Source organism: Haliotis asinina, chromosome 13 (genome assembly GCF_037392515.1).
Source record: "Haliotis asinina isolate JCU_RB_2024 chromosome 13, JCU_Hal_asi_v2, whole genome shotgun sequence".
Classification (NCBI taxonomy): Eukaryota; Metazoa; Mollusca; class Gastropoda; order Lepetellida; family Haliotidae; genus Haliotis; species Haliotis asinina.
The window spans coordinates 32,541,450-32,563,726 of record NC_090292.1 but is presented as its reverse complement, the minus strand read 5'-3'; the positions used below and the strand labels follow the sequence as shown (position 1 = coordinate 32,563,726).

The 22,277-nt window shown below is 40.6% G+C and overlaps 1 protein-coding gene across 5 annotated transcripts in view; it reads right to left on the bottom strand.

The window, feature by feature from the left end:
- LOC137259755 (uncharacterized) overlaps positions 1-22,277 on the bottom strand; it is a 67,246-nt gene that overhangs the window by 6,929 nt on the left and 38,040 nt on the right. For 3 of the 5 annotated variants that reach the window (XM_067797355.1, XM_067797356.1, XM_067797357.1), the window contains 6 exons: positions 12,661-16,150; positions 11,948-12,106; positions 11,375-11,451; positions 9,405-9,582; positions 8,021-8,126; positions 5,688-7,535 (listed from right to left, as the gene is read on the bottom strand). In XM_067797355.1, the coding sequence (XP_067653456.1) occupies positions 5,688-7,535; positions 8,021-8,126; positions 9,405-9,582; positions 11,375-11,451; positions 11,948-12,106; positions 12,661-16,150 (5,858 nt within the window). Of the gene's footprint in view, positions 1-1,883; positions 1,931-3,519; positions 3,573-5,687; positions 7,536-8,020; positions 8,127-9,404; positions 9,583-11,374; positions 11,452-11,947; positions 12,107-12,660; positions 16,151-22,277 lie in introns of all 5 variants that reach the window. The other 2 variants (XM_067797359.1, XM_067797358.1) reach the window with 2 other exon arrangements.

Below are 22,277 nucleotides of genomic sequence, written 5' to 3'. Positions count from 1 at the left end.
CGACTATATTAGCGCTGAGAGAATTTCGAAAATCTAGGCCCTGGTGTACGAGAAAGGATGAAAACAGCATAGCACAGGTCTAATGAATCAAAAACTTTCTCAGCACATGCTTCTCGCAACCCTGGCTCTTCCTTAACTCCTCCCTAATAACAAACAATGAACTGTGTCAGTTTTTTTCTTTGTTAAAAAACTTTTTTACTTTTAGGATATAAATTCTGCAAAAACCTCAGAGTTGGTACGATGTTTTAATTATGATCAACCTTTCATTGAGCATTTTATGTGTATTAGTTTTCAAGTTAGATTGCAATTCATCTGTCAGCTTTTGAGTCAAACTCACTACACAGTATAACTGAATGGGAATACCCTAACTTCTTTTGAGTAGTATGTACTGACATGAACATACAAAATTCACACAAAGGATGAAAAATACAAGACAGTAATGTATGTACCGTATTCACCATAACAAGCACTCTAGGGGAAACTGACAAAAGGAGGGAGTTCAATTTATGATCAGAATACAAGTGGTACTGAACGAACGCTGTTCAAACGTTAACGAAATGTAAACTTTTAAATTTAAATGTTCTTATTTACCGGCCAATTATAAACATAGTCTTTTTACATTAAAAGAAAAGAAATCTCAAAAATATATTCCAAACACAATTAGTGGACGCTCTAGGAATGATCACGGATGCTTAGCTTTACGCCGATTTCAGCAATATTCCAGCAGGGTACACCAAAAATGAGCTTCACACTTAGTACCCATGTGGGGAATCAAACCTGATCTTCCACATGACAAGTAAATGCTTTAACAATTACGCTACCCCACTGCTTCATCGGGGCTTATAGGAGGAGAACGTTTATCATGGGGAATACAGTATACTATGAACAGAATAGTAAGACCAGAGTCAGTTCCACAAAGCTATGTTAGAGCTACAGTTGCCAGTATAACTATAAGAGTTATAATCGACTTAGCGCTAAGATAGCATTGTGGAAAGGGCCCCCATTATGAAAATGTGAACATAAAATGAACATCAATGTATTCTTGTAAAGAACAAAGTCAAAATACAGTGAAACCTATCAATTTGATCTCATAACCATCACAAAATAATCTTGCAAGTCGGCTGCATACATCTGCATTAATTTTGATGCGTGTTGAAATGAGTGAGTTTAGTTTTATGCTACCTTGAGCAATATTCCAATAGTATCAGAGGTATGGGACAACAGAAACAGGCTTCACAAACTGTACCCATGTAGGGAATTGAACCTGGGTGTTCGGCATGATAAGTGAACCACTTGGCTACTCAACGCTTCCAAAAAGGTTTTAAGGTCATGACTCATACTGAAATGGGTTTCAGTCATTTTTAGTAAAATCAAGCCAATATTGTTGTCTGATGACACTTTAACCACTGTATTAAGATGCTAATGAACTCTGGGATACATCACAACATAATGTAAGGCATACGTCAGTATGCTATTCTTAAGATGCTCCCCTTAGTTCATGGAATATATCTTGATGATGGATACAAAGGAAAATGTCGAGGAAAATATTTTACTATGTTTAGATTCAAACCTCTGACGTCATGGGCAGATGCTTCAACCTACGAACTACTGATTTGGCTGATGAGAAGACAATTGGCACTGAGACCATTTTCTCAGAACATATTATACTGTATGAAAGCCCAAATTTCTCTCTGGGATATTCAGATTTTTATGGAATATATTTTATTGATGTATGCCAAGAAAAACAGTGAGGATGTATTTTGTCTAAAAAATCTCCAATGCATAGAAAACATACCATCAAGAACTGTCTTTCGGAGGATATAAGAAATGTTTGCACAACACGATTTCACTGTACTTTGAATGTGAAAGAAACCATTATTTACCATGCACAGTGTATGTGATAATACGCCGTTTGATCTGAGAGTGATATCTAGAAAACAAGAACAAAAGAAAAAAGCATTCAAAACTGGGAAACAAAATGGTGCAAGGAATTAACCAAAATACAACAGACAAAAATAATTAGGAACAGATGCAGATGGAACAAAACGAGTGGCAAAACTACATTTAAACTTTGTAGGGGAAATCAAGGTTACTTATAGTCACAACACAGAGTCAAATTATGCTAAATTTACTTCTTTTCCACTTTTTCACAAGCTTCAAACTGTTTCAACTCTGTGAGTAAGTGAGTGAGTGAGTTCGGTTTTACACCGCTTTTCACAATATTTCAGCAATATTACGACGGGAGACACCAGAAATGGGCTTCACACAATGTACCAACGAGTAGAATCAAACATGGGTCTTCGGTGTGGTGAGCGAATGCTTTAACCACTGGGCCACCCAACTGCCCATTTCAACTCTATGAAACATCAGAAACAAACACTACTACATTACAGGAAAGAACTCTAACCACCAGTTGAGGAAACATATGTCTGGGATGAAAAGAACACATTACACTTTTCCAGGAAATAATGAACATTTTGCTACTTTTGAGCAACAAAATTTGTAACTGGACAATTTGGTGAAATACGTCCCCACTTGCTCCCTCAGATACCTCACATGACACAGTGTAAAACAAAACAAAATGGATTCTACAATAGCAGGAGAATCAGGGCATGAAGAAACAAACAAGTCCTACTGGTAGTCATGGCAACATGATAAGAATATGCATGCAAGTGACTGTTCTTGTGTTCTACAAAGCCTGTTATGTCAAGATCAATGCTCCTTATATCAAAGCAGGGCATGGCAGGGCATATTGAAGGCCAAAAAATGTTCTTCCAAATACAAATGTATATATTTCCTAATGCATCTGAACTCTAGTTTCACAGAACAATAATCATCACAGCTCCAAAATGATATCATGATCCATGAATTCATTAAGGAAAGTACTTAGATTTAATCAAGAAACAAATGTTCAAACAAGCAACTAGATTTAAGACTGTGCCTAAAAAAGTGTCCTTGAATCCTGTCACAGAAAAATCTAATAAATAAGGAGATTACAGGACCTTGCTGTGTTCTTTTATGTAAACAAACCTTGTGAAACTAAAAAGAACTACACATAAACAAAGAAAATGCTTCTGACCAATCACAAACCTTCAAAGAAATAACACCTTCAGCTTGTGTATGTACTAATGTTGGCCATCACACTTTGTATGCTGATCTACATTCTACTCTACAAAGAACTCTTAGCGCCAAGACATTCTTAAGTATTTCAGTTACAACTGCCTCGGCATTAAGACTGCTTTGTAGAACAGTGCCTTGAATTCAAGCAAAATGTTTAAAAAAAATAGATCTGGGATAGCGACACTGAGCACAACTTGAATATAATCATCAAAATACTTGTTAGGGTCATCATTCATACAGATAGTTATCTACAATCAGTATCACAAACATGCCAATATCATCAGCCTTTTCAACTCGTAAACTGAAGACTGAACAAAGGGAGGCAACTCAGGAGAGTGGATTCTTCACTAAAGCAACGACCATCAATGCACATGAAGATAAGGATGAGTAAACCACTACCACTGTTGCCATTTCAACAACCCATGGGGAAGAAACACGCACACACGTCCTGCCTGTTGGGACATGCAAGGAAACACAGGTTCAGTCGCCATGGTAATTAGATTGGCATGCATATTAATATCAAATGTGTCTCAACAATGCCTGAACATTTTTACATCACAACTTCAGAACTGACAGATTGAATCGGAAAACTATTTGCAAAGGGACTGGTCATTTATTACAGAGTGAGTGACTGAGTTGGGTTTTGTGCCGCTTTTAGCAGTGACCCAGCAATATCATGACAGGAGACACCAGAAATGGTCTTTGTGCCCATGTGGGGAATCAAACCTGGGTCTTCAGCAGCACGAACGAATGCTTTAACAATTAGGCTACCCCTGACCCCATTTGTCATAGAGGATATCGGGCCAATAGCTGGTGAGGCTGGTTTTAAAACTGAGTCTCAACACACCATTGCATAAATTTTCGTGTTTCCTTCCTTCTCTGCAATAAATGGCCAGTTCCTAAACAGAGTTGAAATTATTCTTTTATTTACATGTAATTGGTTATGTTAGAAATAGAACTGCAATTTTTTCATGCCCCTCTCCACCAAGCAGCTTGTGAGACAAATTTTGCCCATCCCTTTCTTTCAAGAACACATAACCCCTTCCTCTTATGTCTACCCCTCCCTGGCAGATGACCACCCTTAGGCAATATTTACCATGGAAAAGCAAAACAAGCAAATATAACAAAATATACCGAGCAAGATGTCAATATTTCCATGTGTGCAAGAGAAGAGATGATGACTATGAAGTGATGTCAATGAACTTCTGAGAGTGAAGGATGATTAAATGACAATACAGCAATATTACAGCTACATCTCAGGTGCTGACTTATATCCACGTTAGAACTGAGTCTTCACCTGTCCATGCTTTTCATAAAAGGCAACTAATGGGATTTGATGGTCCATCTCAAGGACTTGGTTGACACATGTCATCGTATCCCAAATGTGTAAATCAATGCTCCTGCTGTTAATCACCGGATTGTCTGATCCAGACTTGATAATTTACAGACTGCCGAAAAAAAGCTGGACTATTGCTGAGTACTGCTTTAAACAACAAACAGGTGTTTATTTCAAGTCTATAGAGTTTTACTGTGATTGTGAGAGTTGGATTTGAAACCGCCTGAGACTGAATATCAGCTATTTCTCAGCGAGATCACATCACTCCATCACTCATTTTCCTACACTGGATTCCTGCTAAGTACCGTGTCAACTTCAAAATATTGTCTTGTATATAAATGTCACCATGGTCAAGCTCCAGACCTATCTGAACTTCTTACACTGTACACCCCTGCACGATGTCTCAGATCCCAGAATCAGCATTTACTTACAGTCCCCAAAGTCAGACTTGTCTCCTATGGTCAGAGGACCTTTACCTACACCGCTGCATTGATTTGGAATTCCCTGCCAGCTGACATCAAATATGCCGAATCACTGAACTCTTTCAAGTCCCTTCTGAAAACCCATTACTTCTCCATAGCCTTCTCTTAGATCTTTTATTCCCTTTTCAATTCTAACTATTAGTATATTATGTATACATTAAACATACATTCATCTTTTTTTACAGCGCCTCGAGCAACATTGAATATTATTATTATGGCATGTCAGTTTGATGGCGTGGAAGCCGAAAATGATGTAGGTCATTGGAGTGTGCCACTTTTTAACACAGGAAATGGTGTTAAGCCAGAAACATTACAGCGAATCTGGGATCATAACCGATGTTCAATGTTCCACTATACAATCATCATAGTGCATCTGATAACTGAACTAGCCATAGCCAATCCAACCAATCAAGCCCTCACAAAGTGTGGGTGAGTGAAATTAGTTCTACGCCATTTTCAGCTATATTCAAGCAATATCATGGCAGAAGACACCCAAAATTGGCTTCATACATTGTACCCATGTAGGGAATTGAACCCAAGCCTTCGGTGTGATGAAAGAATGCTCTAACCACTAAGCTACCTGACCAGAACCAAGTCACTCAGAAGAGAGCTGCTGACCTCTTGGAAGGGTCTGTCACTTGATATCTGAGCATGGAAACCTTAATTGTGGGTGTGTTAGATACACTGATTCAATAAATGCTGCCTCATCAAAATTCTACACTGAAAATAATAGTGTTTCATTCACAAACCTGTACATTGTTCTGTGGAAGGAGTCCCCTGATGAATCGGTTGATGGTTCAGGTGATTTCAAGTATTGATCCGAAGACAGCTTCTTTATGTCTGCTTCTGTTTGGCTGTGTACACACATCCTTTCAGAACTGGTTTCTGAGCTGGTAGGCTGGCATGCAGTTTGTAACCTGGATTCCTGCTGGCTCTGCTGGCATGCTTTTTGTGAGTTTGATTCTGATTGGCTGGGATGTTCAGTAACCCCAATTGCATAATGATCAGGATGGAAGTCTGGGGAGTTAGCATTAATATCCACGTTTGGGTAATACTGTCCCAAACCTACTTCTAACCTGTTACCCCTGGCAACTGTAGCTCTTGTTGATTTGGGGGCGGAGGAAGGGGACACATTTTCTTTCAGTACATTTGGAACTGGATCATCTACTGTTTGACTGACAGGAGCATCTTCGGTCATGTTGGTGGTTGTAGAGCTCTTAGTGGAACTGGAATTCGCACCACACTCATTGTCATTTATATTCTTGGCACAATCCATTTCTGTGTCAGCCTCCTTATCTTCCAGTCCAAGGTTGTTCATTGCTTGAGACAAATCCGAATTATCAGACTCGGTTGTTTCAACCTGGATGTCATCCTCGGACTTCAGCGCCTCCGACATCGTCTCTCCTGCTCCCATCTTCTCTTCATCACTTGACTCCTTTCGACTGTCATTATCATCACTGGACTCTTTCCGACTATCGATCTCATCACTTGACTCTTTCCGACTGTCATTACCATCACTTGACTCTTTGTGACTGTCCGTCTCATCACTCCCCATGCTTTTGGCCACATCCTCCCTTATGTCACTATCTGATGGTTCCTGTTTTTGAGGCTGATGCTGAGGAGATAGACTCTTGCTCCTTACATCCTCGGAAACAGACTCATTACTGCTTCTCTGGCCCTCGGTCCAACTGTTCCTGGTCAAGGAGGCCTTCGGGTTCATCTTGTCGGGCAGAAGAAGTTTGTCAAAGAAGGAGATGATGTTGAAAGAGTTTCTTGGTGACTGCTTGGGCTGCATCATTGTTTGAGATGAGGATGATGACATGCTTTCCTGGGATTGTCTACCATCCAGAACGACATGTCGGCCATCTTGGGTTGCCTGGCTCGAATCCTGGGATGAAGAATCCAAGCTCGTCTGTTTAAGCTTAGAATTTGCAAAGCTGTACTCCGTTGCCCCATTTCTGTAGCCCCGATCAAGACTCTGGGTCTTTTGAAGGAACTTTGCCGCCAGGTTGGTTATGGAACTAACAGGGGACTGCACCACGTGTATTCTCTCATCATTCTCTTCCCTGTCTTCATACTTGAGATCCAGGACCTGATTGTTTTCAATGATCTTCATAGGCTGTGATACAAGCGCTGCTGTCTCCACCCCAGGCATCTTTGTAGGAGATGGTGGCAGCAACGACTTCTTTTCAGAGTTACCTCCCTTGAAGGTTGTCATATTCGTCATGACCGTCCGTGCCCTTGGGAAAGTTGCATTGTTGAACAGCTTCCAGTTGTGACCCTTCTCTCCATCAACACTCTCCCGCATGTCGCTCCCCGACATCCTCTGCTCACTGGTCCTCGGTGAGGAGGTGCAGGGCTGTTTGCAGCTGGTCTCAGTGGCTATCTGTCCGGGAGGCTGAGTGCTTGGCGTGACGATGTCGAACTCCAGCTGGAACGGCAGGACTGCCAGGGGTTGGAGCGCAAGCAGCATGTCATCATAACCACGTTGTAGGTGGGACTGACTCAAGCACAAGATGGCAGCGGGGTTATACACACGATCTACAATGTTCTTCTTGCTTCGTACGTAGCCCATCCAGAAATCCAGGAGCCTCAAACTGTGGAGATATTAATATACTGGTGCATTGGCTAATTAAGTGAATCCATCAACAGCAAACTGTATCCAGCTTGGAATAAAACTAATTTTAGATTAATTTGAATAAAGAATGAGGACTATTTTATTGGATATACAACTATATTCTGAAACTGACCACAGAGATGTAACCAGTGTATGAAATGAGGTCAGTCCGACCACTGTAGACAGGCTGGATTTCTGACTGATAGTCAAAATTTACAGCAAGCCAGTCCAACGGTCTGGTAAAAATTTTGATGTACATCTGAGTAATGTCACCATATCTTGGCGTCTGGTCTGGTTTAATTCCATTTGACCTTTTGAAGATACCAGCCCTGATATCTGGCTGGGTCTCCGGCTTATTTATTACACTGACTAAACATCAAGTTTAATTCCTTGGATGGGTTGTCGATGTATCCTAAATCAACAGTGTTTTTACCATAGTCATCATAAACTACAGATATTACTCACTTGAGGAGTCCGATGATGAAAGCATAGAACTTCTGCTTGTTGGATATTAGAGTCTGTTTCAGCTTCAGTTGTCTCACCAGTTCATTCACAGCACGGGTGTAGGGTCCTGACGACATAAAGCTTTGCCATTAGCTCTCAAAACATACAGTCTGTCCCAGTACATATATATATACTGTAACCCTGCAGGTTCCCAGGAACCATTGTGGGCTGAAAGAGGGAGCTGTGTTTAATGCTGCATGAACACAGTATCTGTGTGCTGAGCTTCTTTTACCAGAAGACATGCACTGATTGTGACGTCTGATTTGTTTGTTGATGTTTTTTGCTACACATAGCAATATGCCAGATATATGGTGGTGGTTTGTAAATAATCAAGTCAGTCTAGTGATCATGAGCATCTATCCACACAAATGGGATACCATGACATGTGTCACCCATGTTTTACAGTGCTGGTCTTACTGAGACAGACACTGACTTGAGCAGTGTTTTTTGTTTTCCCCTTGAAAATCAATAAGTCAAGGAAACAAAACAAGTTTCTATTAGTGTTGTTCAGTATGTTGCGACCTTGACAATCAGACACCTGACCTTCTGCTCTCCATGCACACTACATCTGTGGCCATCACTTTCAAATACAATATCTTATATACCAATCAAAATGTTCTTGTTTGAATCCCCTATTGTCCCAAACCAGGCAAGATAGCAATATGTGCAATTAATTGATTTCATTAGACATGCAGCTGCCTGGAGACTTAGACACCTTGTGCTCTTCCAGACAGCTATAATACAAAGGCAGTCACCCAAGAGCTCCAGCTAAAGCGTGTATTTGCGTATTTTAATCAATAAAAATCGCATTTACTCAATTAATTACAAATCTGGGAGAACAAAAATGCGTCTGAATCACTTCAAACCCAATAGGTGTATAATATCTTGCATACATTATTCAATTAACTGAACTGGCTTGCATTGATTCATCGCTGCGCACAAACTCTACAAGCATTAGTTAACGGTAGGCGATGCCTATATATACATATACTATTATAGTCGAAGTCAGCGTCCAGGGTTTACGTTAATAGTCACATGACTTCCATGTTGAGTATTTAGAAATGGCTGCCAAATGTTTGGCAATACGGCAGTTACTAAAAACTTGAGTTGCATATATATTCATATATTTAGAAGAGTTATGTATATAAAATGGATAAGAAAGTCAGTGTAAAAGTACTCAAGTCTTTTAACTAGTTGGAGTATACAAAATGCTAGTTACTCCTCAAAAAATGCAATTACTTTTACACAAACATGGACATGGAAGTAAATACCCAGTTGCTTGAAAAATTATCTGGAGCTCTGTCACCCTTAGATACAATCAACTACACAAAATGTTGGAACTCACCAATTTCTGACGACATCTCTGCAACCCGCCATGGTGTGATGTGAATCTTGCCAAACACATGGAAGCCAGTAAGGAACGCCTTCATACCATTCTCTACCACATGCTCTATAGCAGGGCACAGCTGTGCCACCACCAACTTACTGATCCCAGGGTTCTCAGCAGAACTACCTAATCGCAACTGAAAAACAAGAAGCATCATAAATGAAGAATAAGCGAGGAAGGTTTTAACGCCACTTTCAGAAATATTCCGGCAATATCACTGAGTGGAACACAGAAATGGTTTCCACACCGTACCCATGTGGAGAATCAAACCCAGGTCTTCAGCATGACAAGTGGATGCTTTAGCCACTTGGCTACACCACGTCATCCCAGAAAGGTGGAAGGTCAACACATCAAAGTTTCCAGTTGATTTAAGATCACAATTTTATTAGAGGTAACCTGAAAAGAAATTTTGTGTCATTTTCTTGTACGGAAGTTACAAAATCCTACTGGTACACAAGAACAGGTTGGATCGGCACAGAAAACACACTTATGAGAAGTAGGCAGTGCACGGTAATGAGTAAACCCATTTGGTTTGTGAAAGGTAGAGCAGACAGGCTTGTGCATGTGCAGTTCATGAAGATGAAAGTGATTTTGCTGAACATCGGTATGAAAAACTTTCAGTTGAGCAACAATGCATGAACATGATGCGGGAAAAAGGTCTAAAGAAATGCTGGTATTTGACGTTACCCAGAAGCACATTTGTTATTTCAAAATCACAGAAACATATGGCATGAATCTGATACATCAACCCACAATCGTAGGTTTCATGCACCTCTACCAGTTACAGATGCCATGCTTGAAAGATCATGACAAGTGATTTTTCCATGACAACTTCAAAGCACCAAAGAGCCCAGGGAACCACATAAGGAAACACCTTAAAGTACAAGTGTTCCTTTATTTATTTCCAGAATTTCACCCACAGTGCAATATATACTTTGTGAAGAAACCTGAAAAAAAGTATATACATTTTGTTCAAATCGCCAAGTGTCATTAGTTTGTGCATATGATGTTATCCCTGATTTAAACATGTCAACAATAGCTCAAAGACCTACCAAGCAGAACATTTTTTGAAATTTCACTTCAAACAAACTGTTATAATTAAAAGGTGTTTATTGTGAACTGACCGATCAAAATGAGGCAAATTTTAAATTTAATATAGAATTGAAGGTTTTACTGTTATTTGAAACATAAGGCTGACCTATCAGAAATAAGTGTTCACATTTAAGAGGAGGACATACTGTGACTATATCCCTCATCTTCAGCCAATGATTTCAAAACATCAAGAGCCAGTTAACATCCATCCTCGATATCTCCAGGGTATACGTTCCGATAAGTCTCCACTATACCCTGGACGCATCTACAGCTCTGCCAGATAAATTTATTACCTCCCTTTACTGTCTTTTGATCCAATCAGGTGTCTTCGCTGGGAAGTTGAGCGAACCAATCACAACTCACTTTCGTTTTTTGCATTATCTAACCGATTATATTTGGCAACAGAAACCATGCAGAGGTTCTCAGGAAGAGGTAGAAGGTGTTCTTGCATATGTTGTTTTAAAGTTTCGGACCTGTCAATTTGCTTGTATGATTTCCCTAAAATCTGGGACGCACTGCGAGCAAACCTTCGCAGTTGCGACCGCTACCTTTGTTGACACTGGCAAGCTCGGTTATAACGGTGGCCTAGCTGATTGGCTACTGTGAGAAGGCTGAGCCAGCAAAGGGAGGTAATAAATTTATCGGGCAGAGCCATAGATGTGTCCAGGGTATAGTGGAGACTTAACGGAACGTATACCCTGGAGATATCGAGGATGGTTAACATCAGGCTCCTCAAGCACATTGGATTCGAGAACATTACCAGCAAAATCTATACAATTCGATTCTTTGATACTAGAAACGTGCACAAAAAAGATAAATGCATGATGGATTATTACCTTATCGAAAGGATCCCTTGCCTGGGCAAAATGTGTGACTAGGGCTTCTGCTGCCTGGGATACACCAATCAGAACCGCTGTAACAAATATGTTAGCCAATCAGAAAACGAATAAATGTTGTCATTCTTCATTGAACATATTCCTACTATATATGGGAGCAGTTGGTAAATAATCGAGCCTGGACCAGACAATCAACAGCATGAGGATCATTCTACCTAATCAGGATACTATGACACCTGCCAACCACATCAACGAGCCTGACCACCCAATCCTGTTACTTTTCTCTTACGATACTGGTGATCAATTCTTATCCAGAACCTCACAAGTAGCATCATAGTAGCCAATAAAACATTCTAACACATGTGAATGAAAAATAAAAGTGGTAAATTAGCTCTACTTAACAAAAACGCAATATGTCCGAAGATGGGTCCAGGGTTTTTAAAACAAATTACTTTTGCAAATGAATAAGTTGGCAGTGATGAATATATAGAAATACAGGCATATTTAGGGCTTAAATATGTTATTTAGGTTGATAAACTTTCAAAAAGGGTTCAGTAATTGAAATAATCTCACCTCTCTTCCTTGCCATTTCAAATGCAAACTCCGCACTTGGGCTGCGTCCAATAGGCTGCGGACTGAATTCACGGGTTTGAGCCTGCTGTGCGAGCCGTGGTGGTTTCTCTGGTCCTGTGTTGCACAGCCCTTGCTTGGGTACAAGTTCGACTGTCGTGCCTTGAGTTAAAACAAAACACACATTACACCTCTAGAATGGCAGTGGGCTGACGTTAACCATGTATACCACTTGTTTGCTTGTTTTGTTCAATCTATGGATACAATTACATAAAAATCAATGACTTAGGCATACTGGCTCCTTTTGACAAGACTGATGTATCTACAATACCAAATCCCCTAACCCCTTGAGATCCATGCATGCACCTGGCCCCTTGGGATCCAATTATGCCCCCAGCCCTTTGGATCCATGTGTGCCCCAACCCTTATTGATCCATGCATATAAATCCATAAATCCATAAATCCATAAATACCCACTGACCTATGGATCCAAGTATGCCCTTATCACTTTATATCCATGAATGCCCCTTATGGGTCCAGGTGTACCTCACTCCACTGAGCATGCATGCCTTCACCCTCCAAGGACCTCTAAGTAAACTTTGGCTCAATTCATGTTACTATGGTTTGGTAAGATTCAATATAGCAGAGTAATGAATAATACTGCCTGAGTTTACTTTGACTGCCCCTGAGGACCTGCAGATATTTGTCCCACTTACTGTCATCAGACTCCGTAATCTGTAAGGTAAGCTGTTCCTCTTCTGCCTCAGGCTTCGGGGAAGATCCCTGTCTCTTTGGGGAGCACTGAGGGCTGTACTGTGGTGAGTGGAAGGACACTTCAGATGCGAAGCTCACTCGTTTGTTGGCCTTTGAATCTTCAAATGAGCTACTACTTGATGAAACAATCCCAACCAGATTCACCTCAGTCTCTTGGAGCAATTCAGGGGGAGGTAATCCTTCATCACAGAAGTTACGTATACACTCAATTTGTGCATTTTCAAATTGCTCTTCATCAACAAGTTGTGGGAATATTCCATCACACGCGATTGAATGTCGGCTGGGCTTCCTTGGGGGTGCCTCACTCTGAGCACACAAACTGTCAGGGTTAGATAACGACCTTGACCTATAACCTTTGGCTTTCTTGCGTAAACAGGATTTTAGAGGCTTGCGATCATGAGCAAACTGTTCATAGATCTCAATTGTAATGCTGTCATTTTCATCCTGGCTCTCGGACAAACCATAGCACAGTTCTTCAGCAGTGTAGTTTCGCAGATGGATGTTGCCGAAGCGTTGCTGCTCGAACCAACTTGGACCCGTCTCAGGCTTCTCTGGTGACGTAGGACTCTGTTCCTCCTTCAGGGCATACAGACCCTCCAGATGTAGTGAGCTGGTCGAGTTGGAGGAGCTGCTGCTGGTCAGAGGACGCCGTTGAGGCTTTGGCTTTGGATTCACTTGGCAGTTCCCAGGATGCATTTCATAGGCGTACCGATCGTACTTGCGCTCCCCCCCATCGCGCTGACAGTCCGTGTGATGATGAGGTAGACATGTCTGCTGCTCATTGTTCTTAACAAACTTGGGTACACCCTCCAGATGAGGGGGAAGGAACAAAATACGTTCGAGATCTGCCGCTAGCGATGCACATCGTCTTGGTTCCACATATCCAGGGTCCAAACAAGATGATGACGAGCTTACTCCACTGCTACTGGAGGCGAGTTCCCCTACACGAGTTGGCACACGCCCCTTGTGGCCTTGACAGGCACATGACCCTGTCTGCCTTGACTGTGTCTGCTGACTGTCATCAATGACTGGTCTGAGAATGATTGGTATCTGTACTGGGTCAAACAGTGAGCTGTTACTGTGAGTTTGTTCCATTCCTGATGCCAAGAAACTAAGATCTGGCAAGGAATTATGGGTATAGAAAGAGTTCTTTCCAATTCGCGAAGGAGAAAGACTCGCAGATCTTTTAAAGTTGGGCATAGATTTTGTTCTTTTGGCTCTAATTTCATTAGCTGACACACATCTCCTTGGTGAAGGAGTGTCAGGGTCCTTTACTTCCTTCCGAGGTTCATGACTACAAACATCATCTAGTAAAGAAATCAGATCTCTCTGTGGTGAGTTTGGAGACGTCTGCATTGAATGGTCCAACAGAACGGGGCCTTTACTCCCATCAATGGATGTCTGAATACCACAGTCTTGTGTCTTAGGCGGAAACTGGGAAGCAAAGTTCTTGGTGCCTTGCCACAGTACAACTGTGTCGGGGGTCATTCCAGTTGAATGGCTCCTGAAAGACGGGGACATGGTCCTGGAATCTCGACTCCTGATGACACCAGGTCCCACCTCAGTCGGGATGTTAAGTCTCAAGCCTCTGTTCCCACATCCACAAATGTCTGAATCATGTTCACTGTAGTCATCTTGGTCAAGGCCTGTACGTGAGACCGACAACAAATGATCACCTAGTCTTTCGTCACCTAGGCCATTCTGAGGAAACAGGATTTGCTCAACAGTCTTCATGGTGTCTGGAGACACAGGATTTGACTGACATCGCATCCTCTGGTACATTTCCAGAAGGGAGGCAGAATGCCGTTTATTGTGGAAGCTGTCAGCCATTGCTTGCAAATTTTCACGCTTTTTTGCTCGTTCTAATTTTCTGTGTTGAACAGGATGGCTAAGGTCAGGCAAGCTGTTGCATCGCGATGTCTCTAACATGTTTTCAAGTTTACCAAACTTTCTCAGATTCTTTACATGCTTCCAAGATGTGACGTTTGTTGCATACCTTGTTTGGGCATTCACTTCATCCGAATAGTGCATATCCTCTAAAGATTGGAGAGTTCCAGTATGGGAAGATAACTTGTAACAAGATGGGGACCTTGCTGGAGATCGCAAACTTCCACAACTGTGTGACCTACTAGAACCTGAAGATTTACTGCAGTGACCTTTTTCAAGGTCACTGAGCTCTGACTTTTCAATAGATCGCTCCTGCACTGCACCGAGAGAGCAGCCACGTTGATGGCTGTTTGGCCGATAGGCTCGACTTGCCCTCTGACTTGGATCAGTGTTCTGCATTTGACAAAAGTGAAAACTATTTGAACAAATTTCTTCCGCCTCTTCTCCATTTGAACTGCATGATGGGCTGCAAGAGTTACTCGCCCCTCCCTGAGACGAGGATTGTGAGACATACGAATTTTCACTCTCGGATGCTGTAAAATGGCTCTGAGATTCATTAAACGACAAGAAGTACTCATCCTTTCTTGGACAGCAGGTAACAGCAAGACGAGCATCAGTTGAAGACCGGCTATTCACAAGTTCCTGACAACGTCCTAAACTGTCCACAGAAAAGTGTTGAGGCAATGGTTCTCCTGTAGGGGTAGGAGTGAACAGTGGATCATTGCTGAAATCTAACATATCACTAGAACACATCATCTCGCGCTCACTTGATGAGATTTCCATAGATGTCCGACTGCCAGACAGTTCAGATTCATAGGGTCCAAGAAACACATCTTGCTGTGAGTCGGGCAGAGTTCCAAATCGTGTGTAACTTCCAGTAAGAGAATGCGGAAAGGGTAGAACTGGTTCAGGCTCCCCTTCACTTCGGGGAACAGATCCATCACGGATGTTGGTATCAAACTGAACGATAAAGTCTTCATCATAGAAGTACTCATTATTGAAACATCCATCCTCTGGAGAAGAAGCCGAAGGTGACCTTCCTTTACCACCCTCACTCTCCGACAAGGACACATCTATTCCTTCCCTAGATTCCTGCACATCACTTTGCACATCATTTGAGAAATATCCACTTTCAGGACGTTTCTTTCGCTTTTTCTTCTCAGGCGACGATGGTTCCTTTGTCGGGGAGAGGTCCTTCCATGTCACCAGCTGGTTGCTGTTCTCTTCATTCTTCTTCATCTTGGGACTTCCGCCGTAACTTGAACTCATGTTCTTCTCCTTGGTTGGTGAAAGGTCCTTCCACGTTTTTGTGCGATTGCGTGATCGTCGTGGCAATGTGGACGCTTGTCGCTCCTCCAGCTTGGTAGTGATGATATTCGAGTCCATCTTGATGACAGGACCCTGCTCTAGCTGGAAGCCTCCATCGTTTGTGATGGTCGCAGAATTAGCTGGATTGTTTAGGGTCACATGATTGTCACATGGTATCTGACCTCCCAAGGTCAGCTGACCTTTGCTGTGAGTGGGAGACAGGTCTTTCCACGTTGTCTGAAACAAAAAGACAATATAAAATACTAATGTTATGTATGTTTGAGGGGTTTTTTTTGTCATCATTTCTGTACACATGTACTTAGGGGTCAGTAATTTTGTACATGGAACATTCCTGAAAGTCCAAATCCAAGTCATTCGCTTATAGAAGGATTCCCCAACTTAGATGCATGGTCAAAATTGGTATACATCAAATATAAGGCCATTTATTTGTTTTGCTTGTTCACAAATTTAGTTTTGAAATTATGTAAAAGGAAGACAAACTGCTTCACTATGAAAAAAGCTATTTGATATTTGGTGATAATTTCCAAAAAAGCAATAAGATCTGTATATTATGAGAATTACCCATGATATTTTCCTTTTGATGATGATTTCATTCTGTCATGTAACACACAAGTATTTGAAAGGAATGATCACATGCTAATAAAAGCAGTATTTCCATGTACAAGATAGCTTTCATACATAAAAAGTGACCGCAAAGTACAAGCAAACTTACATTGAACTAAGATTCTGTTTTATTGATTTCCTGTTTCCAATTTTCTCTCCAGCTTGAGTTTAACACTTCATACACTCAAGATAACAGAATCTGAGGAAAAGCTTTTGGGGTTAGCAAGTATACATAGCCCCATGAGTATGAGAGCATCGACCACCCATATGAGTTCGATTATGTCAGAGCCATCTTAATTTTGTTACTGGAATCACATATATCAGTTTCGTGTTCCAATTGAAGTTTATAGAATTACAACATCTTGAATTTTTAAATTTCCATCTAAGAATCTAATTTTTTCCTACACATATAATTCATTTTTTCAATTAAACAAATATATTTTGAACATCAAAGGCAGTGCATTCACAGAAGCTGATGATCTCATTAAATATTCATTCACAACAAGCAAGCTCTACTATTACCTCAGTTCTGTACTACATGCGGTGATAATCAGTCTCTTTCTTGTATTTCCAATCCATTCATGAAAATTCTGGTTTCCATTGTTACAAGATTACAACATATCCCACAGACTTGTTGTGTTGTGTGTTTGTTGACCATAGTCTTACTCTGCATATGAACGTATGAGTTAGGATCAGTCAATCCAGTGATTATACTGTATTTGCAATGATCCTAACTTGCACTCCAATCTCCCTGGGAAGTATTCAACTCACAATGGTTGTTACATTATGATACTATCCCATCCTACCAGGTACAGATCTGCTGCTGATTAACAGAACTGGAAAAAGGAAGTGCAAACTCCATGATAGTTCAAATCATCTTTCTTTAACACACACTTTTCAGCTATGCAAGTATGACTTGGCTAATATTTGTGTACAAAAATAGAACTAATCCTTGACAACCCCTGCTTGTCGTAAGAGGCGACTAATGGGATCGGGTGGTGACTTGGGTTATGCGATCATATCCCGATTGCATAGATGGATGCTCATGCTGTTGATCACTGGACTGTCTGGTCCAGACTCGATTATTTACAGACTACTGCCATATAGCTGGAACATACTCACACTCACTGAATTATTGCACAGAATATAATTTTAGATAACCTATAGATGGAAAAATATCAAATATTGTTTTAGAAAATTAGTAACTGCTAAAAACTAGTATTTTCATTAAAATTCTCTACTCCTAAAATGTTTATAATTCTCTCCTTTACTTGAAATCTACAAACATTATACAAACTAACTAGACCACCTATTTTTTTCTGCAGATAAGAACAGTCTCATTCTCGGCCCCACTAGATTCCAAGCAAATCAGGCAGTAAGTGCCTTGTGAGCAGCCCCCATCCCTAGAAGGACATCTGTACCATATCACCAGCTTATCAATATTCAACAAGTTTGTTCATCTTGTCATTTAACACATCTCCGATCAAGAAGAATGCTATTCTTCTCTGAATTTAAATTCATGAAAGATGTATCTAGGGATGGTTTTAGTCAGGAAGGCAGCTAAAAATATGCCTATTGACTCCAAGTAAAGGCATGAGTCATTCAAACTGGCCAATACTATCTTCCTGCCACTGTTCCACAGAACTTAACAAGGCTTCTACTGAACTGACGCCATTCTTGCACTACTATACACATCTACTTGATCTGCTGAATTCGACAGAAGTAATGTGTTCTATTTGTACTGTTGCTATTTTCAAATCTCTCAATAACATTTCAAGTAAATGAGGGCAGTCCATAAATAAATCCTTCACCTGACAAACCAGTGATTAATATCATGAGCACTGATCCATGCTGTAATGATCTGCAACACTCAAAAGAAGCAATTTGTATTTCAATGTGTAGTGTATTGTTTGCTTTTAAAACTGGTGTAGGGAATTGATTAAAATCTCATAACTGATGGTCACTACATCCGATCAGGTAAAACAATTGGTTAGCATGATTTTTTAGAGTTTTCAAGCCAGGTTGTTTTGCAGATAAATATAACAGGATGCAGCTTACAACTTTAAAGTGATGACTAACATATCATGAACATAAACCTTCTGGGCTCTTCAAGAAATATTCAGTCATGACGTTTCAGTTAGAGAAGGGAGTTTTCTAACAATTAAACACAAGTTCAGTGTTTCAAAGACTACAACAGTAGTTCAAAAATTGTGTGTGTTCAGTTATGAAAATGTAATCTATTGTTTGATTGTTTGGTGGCTGTGACCAATCTTCAATTATTTTAATTGAACGCGATCATACATATGTTTTACATCCAAGACTGTAACTGGCAGATGTCTGATGTGGGGGGTGGGGTGGCCTATGCATGAAACATACCATTTTGACACCGATTTTGGGGGTGAAGCTAGGGGGTCGGCCTATCTACGGGGTCGGCTTACACATGGTAATATACGGTAATCAGAAAACCACTACTTGGCACCTCTCTAAATAATATTTCACCTAAATAAAAACGGTCTGTAAGTAACCTATCTTCACCTGACAAACCAGTGATTAATATCATGAGCTTTGATCCATGTTGTGAGGTGTTCTGCTACTCTCAACAATGTTCCCTGGTATCAGTATTGTTTGCTTTCAACACCTCCTTCAATGATTTGTTTGAGTGGCATTTTAAAGATGGTGGTATTGATCTGATAAACCTTTACAGATGATCAATGTCTTTAGTTTCACAATGGCATATTTTTGGTAAAGATTCTTAGGCTGTTTTGTATGCTTGAAAATGTTAAAAGAAACTTCACCGAAACCCCATTTCGAAAATAAAGACATTGATCATCCATAAAGTGTTGTCACCTCCTCCTTCAATAATAACCAACTTTCTCCAGACAAGCCAGTGATTAATACTGCAAGCACTGATCCAGGCTGGAGGATGACAAATAACCGCCCAAGTCAACAAACCTGGGCCCATGTAATCGCCTATGGCAAAGATGAGAGTCTGGGGTAGCCTAGAGGTTAAAATGCCTGCTCAACGACCTATGGACCCTGGTTTGATTACTGTCAGAGGGAGTCCACACAAGAGGCTTTCCAACATATATGATTTTGATAGAAACAAACAATTAAATTCAAATTCAAACTGAACTCTGGTGAACCGGTAAAATCATCACTTGCTTTATTTATCACCTCAGACTTTCAGAACACTGAGTCAAGGAGACAATAATGTGGTCTAGTGCTAAGACTGTCTAAGGTAGTGCTAAGGCTCTCTAAGGTATTGCTAAGACTGTCTCAGGTAGTGCTAAGACTGTCTAAGGTAGTGCTAAGACTCTCTAAGGTATTGCTAAAACTGTCTCAGGTATTGCTAAGACTGTCTAAGGTAGTGCTAAGACTCTCTAAGGTATTGCTAAGACTCTCTAAGGTAGTGCTAAGACTGTCTAAGGTAGTGCTAAGACTCTCTAAGGTATTGCTAAGACTATCTCAGGTAGTGCTAAGACTGTCTCAGGTAGTGCTAAGACTCTCTAAGGTATTGCTAAGACTGTCTCAGGTAGTGCTAAGACTGTCTAAGGTATTGCTAAGACTCTCTAAGGTATTGCTAAGACTCTCTAAGGTAGTGCTAAGACTGTCTAAGGTAGTGCTAAGACTCTCTAAGGTATTGCTAAGACTGTCTAACGTATTGCTAAGACTGTCTCAGGTAGTGCTAAGACTCTCTAAGGTATTGCTAAGACTGTCTCAGGTAGTGCTAAGACTGTCTAAGGTATTGCTAAGACTCTCTAAGGTATTGCTAAGACTCTCTAAGGTAGTGCTAAGACTGTCTAAGGTAGTGCTAAGACTCTCTAAGGTATTGCTAAGACTGTCTAACGTATTGCTAAGACTGTCTCAGGTAGTGCTAAGACTGTCTAAGGTATTGCTAAGACTGTCTCAGGTAGTGCTAAGACTCTCTAAGGTATTGCTAAGACTCTCTAAGGTAGTGCTAAGACTCTCTAAGGTAGTGCTAAGACTCTCTAAGGTATTGCTAAGACTGTCTAAGGTAGTGCTAAGACTCTCTAAGGTATTGCTAAGACTGTCTCAGGTAGTGCTAAGACTCTCTAAGGTATTGCTAAGACTGTCTCAGGTAGTGCTAAGACTCTCTAAGGTAGTGCTAAGACTCTCTAAGGTATTGCTAAGACTGTCTCAGGTAGTGCTAAGACTGTCTAAGGTAGTGCTAAGACTCTCTAAGGTACCATCTAACAGGCTGCTCTAAGTGGCCTTGATAAGTGTGTATCTACGTAAAATACACATAGGAATTTTCCAATTATGCATTGTAAAATAACTGTTACTTACCAATCATGCATTTAGAGTTTAAAACATATCAATGCAGAGTATATTTATAAAAATCCCTGGTGCAATTGGAAACCGTTGATATGTGTCAACCAAGTCGGCGAGTCTGACCACCCAATCCTGTTAGTTCCCCCTTACGACAATCATGTGTTACTTAAGGCCAATGTTCTAACCTGAACCTTCATTGGTACTAGCTTAGCAAACTTAATCAATGACATACACTTAGCTGAGTAAAATCACTGATATACCCACATATCTGAAAGCCGCAATAATGGAAAATGAAACACCCAATCAACATTCATAATACCTACTCCCCCAAAATACAGTGGGTACCTTAACTAAATACAGCTCTGTCTTACTGACTGGAGACTAGACCCACTAAACTTCCATCCAAATTGTTCTGATTGACTCTAGATAAGAAAGATAAAAATACCATCCAACTCGCCCTACTGACTCAAGATACGACAACTTCTGGCACAGCAAGCATGTCTTCATTGACAACAATCCATTATGCTGCATTATCATCGAGGGAGGAAAAGATAAACCGATTTATCCCACAGCAGATGGTGATTTGCATACCACAACCGTGGATAGTAACTGGCGTATCACACGTCTGATAAAGGATGAATCATAGTCCAGTAACTATATTGCCATCACCAAGCACTCCCATGAGATTGGGACTGAGACTGAGCCTACATGCCACCTGTCAGGATCGGGAATAACCGACCACCTGATCACACACACTCCAACAATCCATCAAATACCAGCATGATGAGCTTGGATACAACTTTATCATAACCAGTAGGTTATATGCCATATCAACAAAGTCAGTTGTTTAACCAAGTCATTCATTTAGTGAGTTAAAATTTACACTGCTTTTAGCAATATTCCAACAATATCTGGCAACTGCGGAAATATATGGGGAATGACACCCAGGTCTTCCACGTGACGTGACCTTCCACCCCACAGTACAAGAATTATGAAAAATGGTTTAAACTGAGATCAGAGCCAAAACTTTGTTCATATTCATTATGAAAATTCAGATCAGAGCCATGAGTTTGTTCATATTCATCATAAAAAATCCAGTTCAAGAGTAAGTGAGTTTCGTTTTATGCCACACTCAGCAATATTCCAGCTATATGGCAGAATGTAGATTGTGTCTGTATGTCTGTAGACCTGACAATCCAGTGATCAACAGCATGAGCATCCTTCAGTCAATATAGTAGGAGGGCAGATATGACAAGGAAAAGGATTCTGCAGAAAGAGGTCTGCCTACATAAAGTCTATACAGATGTACTCATCATTTTATAAATTTGTTTTTTAACTTTGATCAGGACCATGTAAACAAATTAGATCTCAACTGTCTCAAAAATGGAAAACTACCCATGCAACAAAACTATATTGGTCTTTGAGCATAAAAAGCTTGCAAAACCTT